Below are 17,858 nucleotides of genomic sequence, written 5' to 3'. Positions count from 1 at the left end.
GAGTCTGTCTGTCATGCTCTTCGTTGCAGGTTGGTAATGTACCTAATTTGAGTGGCCATTGGGACCAAAAATTGTGCTTTTCTTTGCAGCCCTCATGGACAGGACAGGACTGGGCATTTTCTTTCATTGTCCTCTGCTAAGCACCATTCACCACAGTGATACCTGTTACCACTTTTCTTTTCTGACTTCCCGTTTTTCCTTCATGTTATTGCCCCTTCCCCAGTCCTGACTTCTTTTTCTCCTTTTCTTTCATTCATTTTCTTCTAAGTGAATTAATTTTGCACTAAAATGTCACTTCTTACTCGATAGATATAGCGGTGCAGTAGTGGAAATGAGTGATAGCACCTGTACGCAACGTGCGAAATCCAAATGTCACATTGGCAATGTAGTGAGAGGGGAGGAAGAAAGAGGAGGCATGGGGAGGCAGAAGAGGAGGAGAAGGTACTTGTGCCCAAAGGAAAGCAATTTCTCTTGAGGAAATTCCTTTTGCTAGTGTTGGAGTATGTTTTTTCAGCTATAGTGAAATAAACAAAAATGGAAATGACTTAATTTTCCTTTTTTTCTTCAGATTCTGTACCCAAATGCACAGGTGAAATGGGATGAATGATAAATGGGGAGGGAGAGCTCTGAGGAGGAAGCAAACCTCGCATTTTTGCAACTTGTTCTGTCACGTGTTAGCAGAATTTTCAATGTAGTTTATGATTGGATTAACTAAACTTTAAAAGAAAATTACTTAGTGGACTCCAGCTAACGTTTTTGCCTTCTAGATGGCATTTTCTTTAGAAGTACATATGCAGTTGCCGCATGCAAAATTCACACATGTATCTATCATGGCCAGAAATGGCCTTTCTTGCTTTAAACCAAGGCAATGCCAGTGCTGCCTGTATGGATTTAAAGCTATTTGACCCCTCAGGAGGGGCCTCAGAATGGCTCTTGCAGCATCACTCGACTGAACGAAATGGTATTTGCTTTGCAAGACTTCATTTTTCAGAGTCTTGAACTTTTCGAGCTAATAAAATCTCAAAAAGATGTTTGTTTCAGAACTGTCTGCCGTATTGGGTATGGCAGGGCAATACCCCAGAAAAGGGTATTGCCCTGTTCCTGGTTAAGAGACCTGTCTCCTCTCAGCATGCCTTTGGTACAAGGCAATGTGTCTGTGTTTTCGTGCGGTCTAAAATGTTGAACAGTGGGCACATACTGGTCCCCCTTTTTATGAACACAGATCATTCAGGCAGTGATTTTTAACTCCATGGCTGAGAGGACTTGACATTATATGTCCTTGCCAAATTTCAAGCATATCCGGTCATGCTGAGGCACAAGGGCTGTTCACACAGAGGTGACAACAACTTGTTTCACACTAAGAACATTTATTTTTCTTCCTCTTTAAAATCTTTGTTTCCTGTCTGCCTTTTTCAAAAACTGCAAAAACATTTTTTTTCCTTTTTTTTTTCTGCTTCACTGACAGAGAACAGACCAGGAAAACAACCTAAAAAGATCAAGTCTGGTAAAGTAATAAGCAATTAAAAAATGCTACCCAGAGTGGACAATTTACCCAAGTATATATGGTCAGGTCTAGCTTTAATTTCCAGGCTTAACTATTGAAAAAAATGTGGGCATTTTACTTAGAGTTTGTTAAGAGAAATATTTTTGATGGAGATTGCAGGACTGCATATAACTAAACCGAAGCCCTTTAGGAAAGCTCTTGGCAAAGTTTTATTTAGCTTGAATTATATATACTAGAACACCTACATGCATGGATATCACTGTAATAGGAATTAACTTTCAAATGCTTGCAAAAAATTCTCACGCTGCATGGATGGGAAGAATCATGTCATTACCTGAAGAGAATGGAAATTCATGTTGAATTGTGCTGGAAAGAACTATGTATTTCAGAAAAGTTGAAATCTGTGTCCTTTTTGAAGTTGCTGTGAAGAAAGCAGCTTCCATCAGCACTAGTTCTGTGTTTCATAACCATATAAAATATGAGCTTCTGTCGTACAACAAAGCAATCCCCTAAAAACCTAGAAATCAAAATAGAAAGTCCTTTGATAGATGAAAGTCGGCATCTTTTTAACATGTTATCTATAACATTGCCTACGGACACTGCACCACAGCAAAATGAAATATTCAGCGTCATTTTCCCTGTACAAATACCTAGCAGCTTCTTCTAAAAAGCAAACAGAAATTCACCTCGGTCACCTGAAGACCACACTTCACGTGCTTCACATGAAAGATTCGCCACCTCATAAAAAACCCCCTGATTTGATGTTTGACCTCATTCGTGCCTCCCCCAAGCAGTTAAGCTAAAATGCCTTTGCTCTCCTTTGGCGGGAAGGGCTCCCTCCATCTTGGAGGGCTGCGTCGGGCAACCCGCGGCCTGCAGGAATGCTCGCAGTCGGGATGGCGGCCGCCCCGCCGGGGTCATCCCCTCCACTTTTTGGCTCACTCGGCGGTCAGAGGGCTGCCGGGGGACGCAGGAGACGCGGGCCGTAGGTCTACGCGGCCCCTGGCAGAGGGGGTTCTGGGAGCGTGGCCTGCCCGCCGGGCTGTGCGCTTGTGGGGGCAGAGGCACCGAGGGGCCGGCCCGCTGGCTTCTGCGGGAGAGGGCTGGGGTGGGTGGGAGAAGCAGGTGGGGGTTTCGTGAAAAAAATCGCCCCCTCCTTCCCGTGGGGGCCAGCACCCTGTGATTTTCAACAGGGATAGCGCCCAGTTCGGCAGGTAAATTAGGCCCGCCGGCTCCTGCCCATTAGCTGCGCTGTCTTTGACTAAACCGCGTGCTGTTTCCCCCATGTTACCGGTAGAGGCCTGTCCTTCGTCATTCAAGAAGTTTTCGGGGCATCATGCTGCCGATGGCTGAATTTTTTTCCCTGTATGCATGGAATAAAGCATCCCTGAGCTGACTTGTTAACAGCGGTCACCTTGCTCTGTAAGGAAGTGAAGGTGAAAATTTTAAGGGGCGGATTGCTGCAGGATGACAAAATGCATGCAAATAGAAATGAGAAACTTTCTGAACTGGGCGTTTGTCTTTTGTGTCATCAACCCTAGTCTTTTGTGTCATCAACCCCAGTCTTTTGTGAACTGTTAATACTGGAAAATTAATGGTGGATTCTGAGTATTTTTTATTTCCATACAGAGTTTGCTTCTGAGATTGTTTACTGGCCTGGCTTAAGTGGTCTGTTAAGTCTACGCCTCTTTAAAATACATCTTAACTTCTTAATCATGTTACTATTGTGAACTAACCTTGCGTTATTTCTTTTTCTTCATATAGTTTTCCCTACACAAAATGGAAAGGTTGCTATAGTGACTGGAGGTGCTAAAGGAATTGGTTACCAAACTGTGAAGCATTTGGCAAGACTTGGCATGCACGTTATAATAGGTAAAGTCATTGTTTTCGTAATATTAATTTTTTTTGTTTTGTTTTGGAAAGTAATTTTTTTCTTTTAAGGAGTATTTTCTTTCCAGTGTAAGTAAAGATATGGCAGGGGAAGGTAGGAGAGGGTTTTGCTAGAATTTAGCACAAATAAAGTTTTCTTTTATGTTTTGCTTTGCAAGATCTTAAAGAAAAGTGGATAGATCTTAAAGAAAAGTGGATGGATATTTTTTTTCTGCAATATTTTGAAGGGTTGGACTACCTTATATAAGAAGTAAACAATAAGGTCATGAAAAAAAATTAAAAATATGGGTATTACAAAAATACTTTGTTATCTTATTACTGAGGATAGACTGTGCTTCAATGTTAGGGTGCACATGCTCATTACGAGGAAAACTAATAAAAGCCGCAAGGGAATATTCCAGTGTGTAGTGGGGGATGATCTGTGTTCTAAGGGCAGAGGAAGCCCTTGTAACTTCATCCATGCAAAAATTGCACATTTAGTTCTCCATTTGTCACTGTAGGTGGCCTTTGTAGGCAAGGCAAGGAAATAAATACCTTGAGAGGTTCATTTGTGTCAGTCTGAGGTGGGCTGGACAGCTCACCTTCTTGGAGCTGCCTGTTTCCCTCCATTGATAATAATGAGCTTATAATGTGACTATGTTAGACTGAGGCATCTGAAGATAGGATAAGTGAATTTCTGTAGGAACTCCAAAAATGTCGTGAGCGCACAATTTCTTCTCTCTACTACAGACAATATTAGTGGGACTTTCTTCCTATTTTTTAAAGCGTTCTGTACTATATATATGCACTAATAGATCTACTAAATCTGTATGTAACATCATGAATACTTGTATGTTTAAAATGCTACATTCTGCTCCCTTCATCTTTCCTTAACTAGATTTTTACCTAAAACACTGTAATGTTTGCACCATAAGGTTACTGAAGGTTGGTATTTCATAATACGCTAGCAAGCTGGTGACGTCGTTTTAGTTAGCTTTTATACAGAATGTGCTCTCTTTAAGGTTTTGTATACACATCTTTAAAAAAAAACCCAAGACACCAAACAATAAATAAGAGCATAGTGGCCATGTAGTTTTAATCTAGGGCAATCAGTAACACTAATGGATTTGCCCTGGAATCATACAGGTGTAATGCAGAATACCACTTACTCGTACGTGTTTTAATAGATGTGTCAAAACAAAGTATCTGCAAAATGCAAGCAGATGCTGCTATGTGCTAGATGTAGCTAATGTAGCTAGATGTAGCTAATGATGTCAGCATTAGTATTTCACTAAATAAGTCGCTTTTCGTGTTTAAGGTGGACTGCAAAAATGTACTTGGTGGGAAAACAAAAAGACTAATTTTCTTCTCTTTGCGCAGGGTCATGGAAGCATAGAACATTGCTACTTTTTTGAAGGCTTATTTTATACCATTTAAAGTTTAGGGTGTTTCGTGTAACGAGATTCAGTGTGTGATCTTTGGGAAAGGGATGGTGACATTTAATTACAAAATCTCTAAATAAGCTGATTGATTTTTTTCAACTTGCAATCACCCCCTCATCGATCTCATTCCCTCACACTCACACCCATACTCTCACAAGCACCAAGATGTGTGTGCTGATGTGGCCTGGTGAGCATCACTTGTGTGCAGCTTGGGAAAAGGTACACCAGCTACTGAGTCCTTATTCTGTCTCTGTGGTTCTTCTTGATTGGAAATTATCAGCTAGTTTATGGACAGATCTTTTATACCCTTTAGGAGTCATCAGCTCTTAGTACATTTTTCTTTGTCTGGACTATATAGGCTCTGTCTATAGTCTATTTTCTGGGTGGGCTAACAGGAAAAGTAATGGTATGGGTGATATGCCACAAACTGGATGTTATCCTCTTGGTAGCAGAGTGCATGGTGATCTGCTGGCAGGTCCTCTGGGCTGTGGCCTTGACATAAACAACGCAGGAACCGTGTCCGGGAAACATCCTTTATTTTGAATATGGGGCATTCTTTTAACTCTTTGCTCTGCTCTTTCTTCTGGTGCTTACAGACACACACACTTCTATTCACTCTTCAATTGTACCAACCTTAATATTTGCATTACGAATCTCTACAAATGGAAATTAATGAAATTAATTATAGGAAGCGTTTGATGAGTAAGATTTTCAACTGATTCAATTCTTTCAGGCAAACTCTGACCTAAACAGTGAGCCCAGTGAGTCACAGCCACCTTCTTTGCCTGTGAAATTCTTCAGAGCAAAGAAGCCCTGTCAATAGAATGGGTAGTCTCAGGCTTTGTTCCAGCTGCAAGATTAAAACAGTCTCAAAAGCACATGAAATGCAATGACCTTCCATCCTTGTTGCTAACTGTTGGCCCCAAGTGTCCAGAGTACGCTTAAAATACCTGCTGGCACATTGGCATGCATTAGCACATTCAGCTTCAGGCCACACGAGCAAAGATTTAAGCCTCAAATAAGACAGCAAGTGTGCTCAAGCTTTCTATTCTAGAAATGTTTTAATTCTATGTTTGTATATAAGGGTGAATTTACGTGAAAAAAATGTGGATGTTAGGTGAATTTGGGCTTGCAAGGGAGACTCGTGTAGCTCACAGTTAGTCTTGCCCATTCACTGAATGCTTCTTTCCCATTACAGGGACTAAGTAATGGGAATATTTAGCAATAAAGAGTGATATCCCTGCAGCGGGCAAATGAGTCAAGCCTGAATGTCTGATGCAAAGATGATTCACCATTTGTGATGGATGTGATTTTACTCCATTTGACATTTTAGAGGAGTAAATGTTTGAAGTAACTTACTTTTAAATCCAACCTACCAATGGAAGGAGGAAGACAAATACGTAGAAAGCACATTGCCTTGTGGAACAGGAATAGGCACCATATGAAAAGGCAGTGTGCTCACTCAGAGCATTTTCAGCAAGCGGTTGCACAGTGCTTTTACAGCTTCTTCCTTTCCAGTCCCAGCACTGGTGCACAAGACTCCTTTCTCTCACCGATAGTCTCCCTCTGTGGATGCTGCTCACCCTGCCCTCAGCCTCTTGCTGGGAAAAAGGTTGGCGTGAATGCTGAAATGATGAAAGTAATTTTTTACGGGTTTTGTTTGATAGATGTCATTGAGACTTTTTGCCAGGCTGTGATAGCATTGCTCACAGTCAGCAGGGCTTTTACTTCAGGAAAATCTTGTGACAGACAGCAGACCCCTGGCAGGGAAAGCTACTGCCAGTGGTGACTCTTCAGAGTCAAGCCACACCGGGAGCTCCTGCTCCCTCCGATGCAGTTTACTAGTTGATAAACAAGCTTGCAGTTTCATTTTCAGAGAGAGAAGGTAAATGACACACTGGTTTTGGTGCCTACTGACCTGTGGCTGATATTAAAGATGGTGTTTTGTGTGCACTTACAAATATATACGCTCTTAACAATAAGACCATTGAAAATCACCGACATCTCAGTCATTTTTATGACTCCCCAGTCATAAAACCCAGTAGGTTCAGCTCTGCGTCACAGTGTTGGCCACAGTTTTGTGAGTCTGAATTCAGACTGGTTAGAAGAGTAAAGTCTTCATATTCCTTCCATCCTTCATCATTGGGGTTTAATTTTAAGAGGATTCTGTGAGGACATGTTAAAATGTTGAATTTGAAAAAGAGAGCTTCAGTTTGATTTTTCCTGTTTTTCTCAGTACATTGATAAAAGAAGGCTGGAAAAAAAAGTGTAAGAATATGTAATATAGAAGCTTTGATAATTCTGTCTGATAATGGTGAATGAAAATCAAAAGATTTCCAGCTTGACAACGTTACACATATGCTGCTCGGTATAAACCAGCAGGTTCAGAACAGTGTAATCAATCTTTAGTGTCTGAGTATATCAGTGTCACAGTTTTGTGAGACAGGCTCACATTCTGAAGGAAACAGTCTCTTTATATTTATATATATGTATATATATTCAAGTGACTTATTTAAGCCACACAATTTTGGCATAAATAAATGTAGTTCCATCACCAGACTCAGCACTTCTGTGTGAACTCTGTAAGCCCTGAAGGAGACCAACCAAGAGATATTTCTGTCATCTCTTTCATTTACATTAGTTTCCAATTTTCAAGCTGGACTCTCTGCACTATAAATCAGACAATTCTTATGTTGTATAATACTACAAAGTGACTTTAGAAGGATGATTAAACCCTATCAAGATGGTGCAATTGTTCATTTTCAAAGATGGTTTGATTTAATTTCAATTACTGAAAATTTATATGGGATACTTTAATAGTCTTTTCTCACTATAAATAGATGTATGAGATGCTTGAGTTATAATTTTTTCTAGAAAAGTATTTATCTTCCTAATTTTAGCCAGGTTTTGTTAGGCCTGAGTGAGTTGTAGAGTTAGTCAGGAAGTGTCGAAATGTTACCAGCCTTTTCAAAGTGGGTGATGGGTTCCTTTTTCTGGTATGAACATTAAGAAAATGCATGCAGATTGCCTTATAATTGTCATTCAGTTCAGTTTTTAACATACCAGTACACTGTAATCAGGGTTATGAAAAACTCTACTTACAGTGCTGTCTGTTATTTATACACTATGCATGTGCATACAGCCACACACAGCCTTCCAAATCCCTAAGAACTTTGTCAAACACTTTAGTCCCTAATTTCTGTGTGAACACTGTCACTATCCTTGTTTTAAAAAGACATTTTCCTTTTTTAAAAAATGCATTGGTTTATGTTTATTAATTTTGAACATTCCACCAGTAAAATTTATAGGTTTCTTCTATAATTGGCCGTGGTTTAAGAGTACTTATTTATGAACAAACTCATTACAGCTTTCCTTGGGACATTTGAAACTATTATTAAAATAGTGCCAAACATCTGAAAAGACACTTAGAGCACAAGAATTCTCTTTTGGGCAGTAATCTCAAGTAGAAATGTATCTCAGTCAACTGTGCAGGTGTATTTCGTAGCAAAATACTTCAATTAACTGATCTCAACTGTCATGTGGATGAGGGAGATTTGATATGGTTTGGATTTTTAGAAATCTTAAATCAAAATTCTTAGGACTGTTAGGGACACTACACAGCCCAGAGGATAAGTACAAATGCCATTACATTCATACAATAACATTGCATGTTATGACAGAATGTAGACATAAATGTTTATTTTCTTAGTAGAGAGGGTGTTACCACTGGAGTTCAACAGGGATATGTGTTAGAACCCATGCTTTCAACATATAATTTTAGAGGAGGAGCAAATAGTGAAGTGGCAAGTCTTTCAAATTGTATTAAATTATTCAGGGTAATAAAGACCAGGGATGTGTGTGAAGAATTGCAGGAAGACTGTAAGAAGCTGAGTGTTAAAAGGCATGTGCAATTCAACGTAGATCAATGTGGAGTGATGGACATGGGGGAAAATTTGAACTCCAGAAGAAGAAATGATGGGTTCTGTGTTGACCATCATCACTTTGGAGGAAGACCTTGGGGTCGAAATGGATTGTTCTATGAAAACTCAGTGCTCAATAGCTTGCAAAAACCAAAACAAATATTAGAAATCGTTAGAAAAGGAACAAACAAAACAGACAACATGAGTTGATTCAACTGTATGAATCCTTTGTGTGCCAGCAACTTAAACGCTGTGTTGAATTCTGGTCTGCCTATTTTAAAATGGATAGCATAAAAATTTAAACGGGTTAGAGGAAAACAAGCTTATCAAGGGCAGGCAGAAGCATCCTTATGAGGAACAACCAAATGGGCTTGGAGTCCTCAATCTGAAAATGTGTTCTGTACAGGCAACCACTGTTCACTGTCTCTTCTAAAAGAAGTATGTAAAACAGCAGCTAAAAAGATACAGTGGTTATGAATAGTATGGAGATTATTACAAACTCAGTATAAATACAGTACCACCTATCAGAAAAGAAATTAAACCAGTCCAAAACAAGACCCTGTGATTAAAAACATAATCCGTCAATACCATGAAAGTATTTCTGGACTAGTATCTTCTTCGTGGGACCTTAGTACAGGAAAGTGTAAGATGGGCAGATATGAGGGTTGGGCAGTTTTAGGAAGGACATTGTGCATAGTGCAGTGAGTGTGATTTTTATATTGAAAAAAATGTCAGGCATTATAAAAAATACGGAGTTAAATATGTGATAATAAATTTTGGCAGCGTTAGTGCAGTTTTTCTAGACATTAATTTATTCATTAAGCATTTATTAAATGCTTTGAAGAATTCAGCAACTGTGTGAATTAATTTAATCTTGATTTTCAAAAGCTTTTGGCAAGGTTCACGCCAAAAGATTTTAAAGTGGCTAGCTTGTCTTCAGATAAGTGAAAGATCTCTTGTAAATTAATAACTGATTAGGAGACAGAAAATAACATTTAGGAATTATTTGTCATCTTTGGGGTAGAGCAAAGGGACTCCTGATCCCATAGACATATATTCAGTACATTTATAAAAGATAGATACAGAAAAAAGGGTGAACAGTGAGATGATGCATTTTGGGCAAATGTATTTAGGATAGCAAAATTAATTTGACTATTGATAATTAAGGGATTTGAGCTTCTGACACACAAGGAGAGGCTAAGAGAGCTGGGACTGTTTAGCCTGGAAAGAAGGCTCAGGGGGACCTTTTACTTGTGGATCAATACCTGATGGGGACAGTAAAGAAGATGGAGCCAGGGTCTGCTTAGTGGTGCCCGTGACTGGACAAGAGGCAATGGGTACAAACCAAAACACAGGAAATTTCATTTAAGCATAAGAAAACTCCTTTTTTTTTACATTGAGGGTGCTCAAACAGTGGCACAGGCTTCCCAGAGATATTGTGGAGTCTCCATCCTCAGAGATATCAAAACCTGACTGGACATGGTCCTGGGCAACCAGCTGTAGCAGGGGGTGGGACGGGATGGTCTCCAGAGGTGCCTTGTGAAATCTTAACTGCTGTGAAGAATGGGGAATAATCTCACAATACTGAATGACTTCATGCAATGTTATGAAGGGATGGATAAATACAGTGTCAGTAAATGCAAATACTGCATATGAGGAAAAACAGCCACACCTATGTATTTACAAGAATAGGATCTAAATTAACTACTACCACTCAAAAAAAAAAAAAAAAGTTGTGATTTACTGTTGTAAGCTGTCTGCATAACATCTTTGATATTTAATGCCAGTCATAAAGGCAAATAAAATCTTATTACTTAGCAGGAAAGAAGATGAAAACAGGACAGGAAGTTTCCCTCTTCCTTTGTAGAAAACATTGGTTCATCCTGTTGTGAATACTCAAAAGGAGTCTGGTAGAACTGGAAAAAATGAGAGGGATGGTGAGGAGGATGGGATGGCTCTGTGCAAGGTGGGGCTAAAAAAGGTTCTTCCGCTTGCAAACAGATGACTGAGGTGTGATATCATACAGTTATGAATGGTATAGAGAAAGTGAATGAGTAGTGGTTATTCCCTGTCTTATTGTACACTAAGTAGAGAACATCCAACAAAATAATTACAAAAACAAACTACTGAAGTACAGTCTTTTTAATGTAATTAAGTGTGTCATTAAATCACAGACCCTGTTGTCCCAGAACCCTATGGTGGCCGAGCACTTGAATGAATTGAAAGTGCAATTAGATGAAGTAGTGAAGGATAGGTTCATTGAGAGGCTACGTGCGACCTTTGATTCAGGAATTCTCTGAAACTTCTTGCTACTGGAAGGGTGTATTGGAAAACACCACGCCTAGACTTAATGCTGTCACTTATACCTTTTACTTAAGGACCTGCTACAGGTTCTTGTTGGAAACAGGGCACTTGTCTAGATATGTTTTTGGTTTGATAAACAGGGTCATTCTTAACTTCTCATTGGAGAAGCTGGATTGCTGAAACCTAGGGCAAGAATGATGATTTCTTTTCTCTTTGCAAACAGGCATCCTCCTCCTTACTCAGTTTTGCTTCTTTTCTCAAAGGAATGCTTACAAGAATATTTTTGCCTTTCATGTCAAAAAGGCACCTATTTAATTGTGACTGCTGTATGATGAACTGGCTGATGAAAGATGTTTGGTATCTCTAGACATAAGGAAGCTTTGTACCACTTTTACAATGTTTTTTTATAGCAGGTAACATCCTTATATGTAGCTTTACTGAATAACAAATTCATGACTTGGAAGTTTTATGGGTGAGACCCAAGATCTATATTCCTTTTTCCTAAGGAAGACTTTTATTTTTTTTATTTATTGAATATATTATAGATTCCTTTAAAAAAACATTCATATTGTGCTGAGTTCAAATTTCTCATCCTCAGAGATTTTGGGTGCAGTCGTTTCTCTCTCTTAGGCATATGGTATTTGTTGTGCAGCGCCATGCACACTCACAAAATCATAATCCTCATAACAGCAGCTGATATGACGTCGGTTTCCTCTTGAGGCTTTGGGTGCCCTTGCAAGCCCTGTCTTCAGGCTGGTGCTCCAATGAAATCGGTTTCCCTTCAATAATAATGAGGATTATGCTACTCCGAGGAGGCACCTGAATTCAAATTTCCAATTGGAATCTTTTTTATATTCTGTTGCACAAAGACACCTAACCATCACCTTCTGCAGCTCCTTAATCAGTTGGTGTACATTTATACAGAATTTATTACCATACCGCCAAGCTTCTCCTGGTAATGCACGTATGCATTAGAGTTTATGGGCCCCATTTCTAAACTTGGGTTACTTGAAGTGATCAGGGGCAAGTGGGAGGGCCAGGGGGCAGGCTGCGAACCCTGGGAAGTTGTTCATTGTTTCAGGGATTAACGACTGATACGTAATTACGGCTAAGTCAGTCAAGGGATGAGCATTTATCTCAGGTAGACAGGTTCCCCAGGCACCGCTGAATGAGGGGGTCACACTTGCCAGAGGCTGGGGTGCGTGGGGAGGGCTGGGGGGCGATGTGCCGGCACGGCTGCCCTGCCGACGGGCAGCTCACCCCTGCCTCCCCTCCCGGGGTTCGCCGCAGCGGGGTTTATCGCAGGCTGAGGGCTGCCCCGGTGCACAGCGTGGCTCTTGGGCTCCAGGCTGGAGGGGTGGGGTCTTTCCCTGGACCGCCACGTCCTGGGTGGTTTACATCTTCTCGGTGTTCATCTCAAAAAGTTTTTATTTGTGTTTCGTTTTTGTGTTATCTTGCTGAAAGTTGGGAATTTCTGCCCCTGCTAACTTTGATAAGCGAGGGCTTTTTGGATTTGTGGGTTTATTCTCTTCAGGCAACCTTAAGCTTTATAGGCTGTATCATTGTTCACAGGCTATTTTAAATTTCTTTATAATGCCCTGCAGTACGTTCCCTTGAAACGCCAAGATTGCAAATTCCTATTTTTGCAAAACACCAATTGGAAAAGGTCCTGCATTTTTATCAGGATCAATTTTGTACATAAATTATGAGCGTGAATGGCAGTTATTCTTTTGGAGAGATTTTCAAATTCAAAGAAATTGAAAATATTGTATAAGTAGTACATAGAGATGTATCAGGACCCCTTAACTAGCTATAGTATCAATGTTACCCATCTGTGCTGGGTTTCTATGGGCTGTGGTTTCGCCATCCTTATTCAAGCTGAGCAACCCTCTGTGATAATTCTATTGAAATCCCTGAAATAACTTTCAGAGTTAGGATCTACTCAAGTGATTAAGATGACAGAGCCTGACCTTTAGGGTAAGATCCAAAAGCCTATTGCTGCTGATAAGAATTTCTCTCTGTACTTCTGTGGTGGCTTTAGATCGACGTGCTTTGACTTGCAGCATTTATGTAGATGACTGTTGAAGAAGAGAGTAAATTTTTTTGACTAAAAGTTGTGTTTAAATCTGTTTTCCATCCTTTTTTTCAACATGACTTCCAGTATTTTACTAAGAATTAGAATTTTTCATGCCATTAAAATGGCATCTTATTTTATACAGGTACATCCATTCAGACTTGAATTTATTTTTATGTTATTAGTTTTATTTTCAGAATTGATTGTAGTCAGCGTTGTTATTGAATCAGTCTCACCTGGATTTTTCACTATTCTGTGGGGACTACATAGAAGAAAAACATCGGATAGGGCACTGAACAGCTTGCATAAACAGTTCTTGAGACAACTGTATCTATTTTGAGTTCCCAATAGATACTTTAAATTAGCATGAAAAGCAAGATTATTATGGGTTTGGGTACTTTGATGATCTAAGCTCTCAAGACATTGAATCCCTTTTTCTCAAAGCTTTTCTTCAGATTCCTTCACTGCATAAAAAACGTGGTCTGTCTATCCTTTCTTATCCTTCCTTCCAAACCACTTGAATCCAGAGTAGGCAGATCTTACACTACAGATGCTGTAGCACTTAAAATGGATAAATTCTGGCATGTCAAACGTATGAAAATTATGGTGAATCATTGGCAAAAAGTCCGGCCAGAGGATTCTCCTGTGTATCACAAAGTTTTTTAAAGAATCACTACAAATATACTACTGAGGATCGAAACCAGCTGATGGTGGTAAGAATTTGACCCTCGTATAGTAAACTGTCCTCCTCCTTAGTTTAGCGAGCTGTACTCCTGTTCAGTACACTTGAAGGTTGTGCCTTTTAGTGACCCATCTTCATCAAGAAGATAAAAATTATTTTTTATTTTTCCCAACCTAAAGCTGATTGTGTTAGCTTGGTGACTTAAAAAGTACTTTTTGAATTTTGAATAATTAATGTAGCAAGCACTTAAAAGGAAGTTGTTCGTTTTCATGCCTGCCACTCACTTTGCTTAGACGATCCCAGAAGGATGTACTAGAAGACAAGTAGTACAACAGTGTAATGTCCCTTTCCTCTCCCACCCATCCTCAGCAAGGGGATGCTGAACTCCTTAAGCTAACTCAGAAGTATAGATTACTCTCCCAGTCCTATGGTATCTTTCTGATATATGTGTCTTTGAATTTTTTGTAAGGATTTTGGTCATTTGTTCAGTGTCTTTATTCTTTCTTACAGGATTTTCTTTGAGAGAAGCATTTTAAAAGCTTGTACTAGAGCAGCAGCTTTCATTGAGGCTATTTCAATTTTGAGATAGTCCAACCTCCAGAACCTGGTTTTCAAACTCTCTGTTGAATCAGTCTGGAACCAGACATCTGAAGTGACTGTTTAGCAAAATAATTATTTTTTTCCCAGTGGTCTAGAGTGAAAAATATGCAAATATGAATAAAATGAGCTCATTTGGAAGGCACTGAGCTTTAATGAATAACCATTTATATAACAGCAAAATAAAGCAAATTAAAATTTGTTGTGAACACAAACTCTTTTAAAAGAACAAATTAAGTGGGCATACCGAGAGTTAAATCAAGACACTGGAGGCTTTAATAAGCCTGTTCTCTGTGTGAGGAGTGCTGAATGAACAAAAGGGGAATCGAATAAGACCTTCACAGAATTGGAACCAAAGTATTTTTGTTTCTAGTCTAACTCTATCCATTGTAATAACATACTGAGTTTGAAATCTTACTCTAGTACATCACTTGAGGTGAAACAGTGAGGAAAACCGATCTCTTGCCCATAATCCCTGTGCACAGATTTCCCCAGAAATGGCAGTTTCTCTGGAGGGTTTCTTTGCTGATGCTGCAGCTATATCTGGAAATTAGCATCCAGCTGAATGTTTCTGTTCTGTACAAGGCTGGATGGTTTTAAAGGGGATAAAAAAACAACAGCAAGAAGAAAATACTGCAAATGTCTGCTTTGGGGTTTTTTTGGTGTTTGTTTGTTTGTTTTTCTTTCTTTCTTTCTTAGCCAGTCTGAGCAATATAATTCCATAGTTAATGGAATTTATAGAGAACAGTTTTAGGCTGGTATGACTCTACGTTTTATGTGAGAATTATTTTCTCTCCAGTATCTGGAATGCTAAATGTCTTTATTTTGGCTACATTTATGTAAAAATTGAGCCTTCTTGCGTATCATGAAAACAAAGATTTGCTGCAAATCATTGCTTTTTACTGCAGAAGTGCAGCAAAAACTCCATCCTCAAAAGAATGCATTAGCCTACCTCCTCAAAGTGGTCAGATTGTCCCCAAAATCTCCATTCAGAGCTGTGAGCCTCCAGCTGGTGCACCCAATGATGACACATGATCTAACTCAGAGGGTTTACTCCCACTTTTTGAACACATTCTGTGTGAGATCAAATGAATCCAGTTTAATAGCACTATAAAGCATGTTCTAACACCTTAAAGTAAATATGAGCATGTACGAACTAACGTGAGCAGGAGGTTGAACCAGATGACCTTCTGAGGTCCCTTCCAACTTCAGCTTATTCCGTGACGCTGTGATTCTTTCCTTGTCTTTGGTAGAGCTGATTCACTGTTACTAAAAAAGAAGTGAGGAAAAAAGTGGAAAGCCTTAAGTTTCTGCTGCATAACTAACAAGTGAATGAGAGGACAGGACACTCGTAGAGCGGTGCAAGATAAAGCCTGTATAGAAACCACGGCAGAGGTTTATATAATCTTGGGAAGAAGGCAACTTCATGGAATTCATAAGAGATACCAGTATTTATATCCAATTTAGATAATAAACAGTAGGTATTTTGATGTGTCATGCTATGGAAAATGTTTGCGGATGGATAAATGGAATGTTAATTTTAAAAAAATTAACTTGTACTACTGTCCTGGTTTCAGCTGGGATAGAGTTAATTGTCTTCCTAGTAGCTGGTACAGTGCTATGTTTTGGGTCCAGTATGAGAAGCATGTTGATAACACTGATGTTTTCAGCTGTTGCTACATAGTGTTTAGACTAAGTCAAGGATTTTTCAGCTTCTCCTGCCCAGCCAGCGAGAAGGCTGGAGGGGCACAAGAAGTTGGCACAGGACACAGCCAGGGCAGCTGACCCAAACTGGCCAAAGGGGTATTCCATACCGTGTGATGTCATGTCTAGTGTAAAAACTGGGGGGAGTGGGGGTGGGGGGAATTGCCACTCGGGGTCTAACAGGGTGTCAGTCGGCGAGTGGTGAGCAATTGCATTGTGCATCAGTTGCGTATTCCAATCCTTTTATTACTACTATTGTCATTTTATTAGCGTTATCATTATTAGTTTCTTCTTTTCTGTTCCATTAAACTGTTCTTATCTCAACCCACGAGTTTTACTTTTTTTTTCCAATTTCCTCCCCCATCCCACTGGGTGGGGGGAAGTGAGTGAGTGCCTGCGTGGTGTTTAGCTGCTGGCTGGGGTTAAACCAAAACATTATTTTGTTATTGCTTGTGTTTTTTCCTTTGATATAAGTAGTTACAAAAAAATTGCCAAACAAATGTCAGACAATTATTAACTGTCCACCTAAGCTGAATGGCACAAAAGGCATTTATTTGATGCTTAATCACATTTTACGTTAGCACTAGTAAAACTTTTCCTGAGCATTTGGGCCAGGGTAGTGGGGCCTTTCCAACTGTGGAAGTCTTAATTTTGGAAAAAGAGCAAGGGGAGGTCAGCTCTAACCTATAGTGAAGCTTTTGTAGAATCTGGATGTGATATAATTCACTTGGCTCACAGATTCACATCTCAATTCTGCTGGTCCAGCCAACAGATGGTCCTATCTTATATGAGTAAATGAATGATAGATAAACAGGCAGAACTCATGCGAACAACAGTGCATTTGTACAGCCTTCTCTGAAAACCTCTTCTGCCTGACGGTAACGAATCATACCTTTTCACCTAAAAACTTCATACTGGTTTTACACTGTGGTTAGCACTTCATAGTGGCATGCCTATATTCATTGTCCTTAAGTTGATTGCATTGCTAATTTTCCATTTTCTATATTGTAACAGCTGGAAACAGTGAGAGTGAGGGCCAAGAAGCGGTGAGGAAAATACAAGAAGAAACTTTGACTGGAAAAGGTACCATACTATATCCTTTTCTTTAAGGAACTCTTTATTAATTTCTTTTTTCTGGCATCTTCTTTTATATGAGGTGCCCTTGTGTATTATTAAACTTTTTTTAGTTTGGGGAAACTAATGCTTAAAGTAAATCTGACACAGATAAAATGAGTAGGATATTTTTAAAAAAATGTTTTCAGTTTTGTTTGACTTCTTTACTGTATGTCATTGCAAAAGGGCTGCCTGCAAGTTACAGTCTGCCTGTGTGTGTGTATGGGTACAATGTTTTAATAGCTGGGCAGAAAATCAGAATACTAGTCATTTCTGCTAAGGGAGGATGACAGCAGGTAAGAGTGGGTGTGCTCATTTTCATTTCTGGATTTGCCTCCCATCATGTATATAATCCCATAAAAAAAGTGGGGGTTTTGGCGGGTAAGAGGTTTCTAAAAGAACAAGGCTGCTCAACTGGGTTAGTTGACACATGTTGAGAGCTTATAATCCTTCACAAAATAAAACCATTTTCTTAAAAATAGATGGACCTTTCATATCAAGCCAAAATTGCTATGTTTTTGCAGTTCTGTTTTTTTCTTTTAATCTGATGAGCGAGCCTGTTGGGGGAGGCATAAGGAGAGCATAGCTTGATAACTATGAGAAAAGGCACATTGCGCACTATCTGCTGTGTGACTATAATTTGCAATTT

The 17,858-nt window shown here is 39.4% G+C and overlaps 2 protein-coding genes across 3 annotated transcripts in view; both read left to right on the top strand.

Annotated features, from left to right (window-relative positions):
• The window catches only part of ZBED1 (zinc finger BED-type containing 1), an 83,651-nt gene extending 80,315 nt beyond the window's left edge, over nucleotides 1-3,336 (top strand). The window contains exon 5 of the transcript XR_007510218.1: nucleotides 3,269-3,336. The gene's annotated coding sequence lies outside the window, so the exon portion shown is untranslated. The remainder of the gene's footprint in view (nucleotides 1-3,268) is intronic.
• Nucleotides 1-17,858, top strand: part of DHRSX (dehydrogenase/reductase X-linked) — a 169,830-nt gene that overhangs the window by 34,627 nt on the left and 117,345 nt on the right. The window contains exons 2-3 of one of the 2 annotated variants that reach the window (XM_049834503.1): nucleotides 3,269-3,376; nucleotides 17,111-17,179. In XM_049834503.1, coding sequence (XP_049690460.1) covers nucleotides 3,269-3,376; nucleotides 17,111-17,179 — 177 coding nt within the window. The remainder of the gene's footprint in view (nucleotides 1-3,268; nucleotides 3,377-17,110; nucleotides 17,180-17,858) is intronic. The other variant, XM_049834504.1, reaches the window with a different exon arrangement.

This window comes from Accipiter gentilis, chromosome 31, assembly GCF_929443795.1.
Source record: "Accipiter gentilis chromosome 31, bAccGen1.1, whole genome shotgun sequence".
NCBI classification, from domain to species: domain Eukaryota; kingdom Metazoa; phylum Chordata; class Aves; order Accipitriformes; family Accipitridae; genus Astur; species Astur gentilis.
Note: the sequence above shows the minus strand (reverse complement) of the source record. Positions and strands in the feature narration are given on the sequence as shown.